Genomic DNA, 1,691 nt, shown 5'->3' on the forward strand with positions numbered 1-1,691 from the left:
ACCACCCAGACCTTAGCCCTACCCAAGCTGTTCCAGACCAGGAATCACCTGACGCTCCAGGCCTTTGAACGTTATGGCCCTTGGGTGGCACCTGTGGCTCAGTGAATAGGGTGCCAGCCCATAGATAGAGGTTGGTAGGTTCAAACCTGGCCCTAGCCAAACTGCAACAACAAAAAAGCTGGGCCATGTGGCGGGGACCTGTAGTCCCAGCTACTTGGGAGGCTGAGGCAAGAGAATCACCTCAGCCCAAGAGCTGGACGTTGCTGTGAACTGTGATGCCACAGCACTCTACTGAGGGCGACAAAGTGAGACTCTGTCTCTACAAAAAAAAAAAAAAAGTTATAGTCCTTAAAGCAGCCAGTGCTATGATGCTCTGGTCTGTACCCTGTGCCCCACCTGCTAGCCATGGTTCTGTGTCAATGGTGCTTCTAGGTTCCCAGAGACCAAGGGACATGCCAGAACATGAACAGTTAAAGGTCATCCTGCCCTTTCCAGCACTGCCCCCCAAAACAACCACACAGGTGGGCAGGGTACCCCAAGGGCAGACAGGTTTATTAGGCAGCAGCCGAGAAATCAGCGGTTTGACTTGGCCACACGCTCCAGCTCATCCTTCTTCTTGATGGCATAGGAGTTGGAAGAGCCCTGAAAAGAGGCAGATGGTTAGCTCTTGATTTTGGAGAACCCCCACCAAATGCCCAACTTGTGACCCTGCCAAGGTCCCTCCCTACCCACCTTAGCAGCATTGATGAGCTCATCTGCCAAGCACTCAGCGATGGTCTTGATATTCCGGAAGGCAGCCTCACGGGCGCCTGTGCACAGCAGCCAGATGGCCTAGGGAGCACAGTGGTCAGGTTAAGGCTACCAATACTCTGGTCCTCCAGTACCCTGGCCCACCCTCAACAGATGTGTTGGCTGCCATGCTCTCTCACTAACTCACTGAGACAAGATGTAAGGAGAGGTGGCATCATGCCATATCAGGGATCAGGGGAATGGAAAAGCAAGCGTCCAAAGAAACACACAAAGGTTGCACTGGGTACCAAATGATAGGAGACTGGTGACAGCAAAATGCAACCTATAGAGCTGGGCATGGTGGCTCACCCCTGTAATCCTATCACTTTGCAGGGGGTGGGGAGGGGAGGATCACTTGGGGTCAAGATCAGCCTAAGAGACCTGTCTCTACAGAAAAAACAGAAAACATAAGCTGGGCATGGTGGTGGACATCTGTAGCTTCTAGTACTCTGAAAGCTGAAGCAGAAGGATAGTATGAGCCCAGGAGTTTGAAGCTGCAATGACATGATACTACCACTGCACTACAGTCTGGGTGAAAGTCTCAAAAAGAAAAAGCAACATAAGCTCTTGACCTGGACTCTTGACAGACCAGGAAAAACTACAATGGGCATACTGAGGACAGATGTTTAAGCGGAACAATGACCAATTCAATATAGCTCTATAGTTCTCAAGAAATTCACTATAGCTGGGTGCATGGCTCCTGCCTGTAATCCTAGCACTCTGAAAGGCCACAGCAGATGGATTGCTTAAGCTCAGGAGTTCAAGATCACGCTGAGCAAGAGCAATACCCCGTCTTTAGAAAATAGCCAGGTGTTTAGAAAATAGCCAGGCGGTGCCTGTTGCTCAGTGAGTAGGGAGGGCACCGGCCCCATATACTGGAGTTGGCAGGTTCAAACCTTACC

The 1,691-nt window shown here is 50.9% G+C and overlaps 1 protein-coding gene across 1 annotated transcript in view; it reads right to left on the minus strand.

The window, feature by feature from the left end:
* Positions 1-524: 524 nt before the first annotated feature.
* Positions 525-1,691, minus strand: part of RPS5 (ribosomal protein S5) — a 6,734-nt gene continuing 5,567 nt past the window's right edge. The window contains exons 5-6 of the mRNA XM_012808626.2: positions 733-831; positions 525-642 (exon numbers count right to left, since the gene is read on the minus strand). Coding sequence (XP_012664080.1) covers positions 574-642; positions 733-831 — 168 coding nt within the window. The 3' untranslated portion in view covers positions 525-573. The remainder of the gene's footprint in view (positions 643-732; positions 832-1,691) is intronic.

This window comes from Otolemur garnettii, unplaced genomic scaffold, assembly GCF_000181295.1.
Source record: "Otolemur garnettii isolate 467f Iridium unplaced genomic scaffold, OtoGar3 scaffold00091, whole genome shotgun sequence".
In the NCBI taxonomy this organism is placed as follows: domain Eukaryota; kingdom Metazoa; phylum Chordata; class Mammalia; order Primates; family Galagidae; genus Otolemur; species Otolemur garnettii.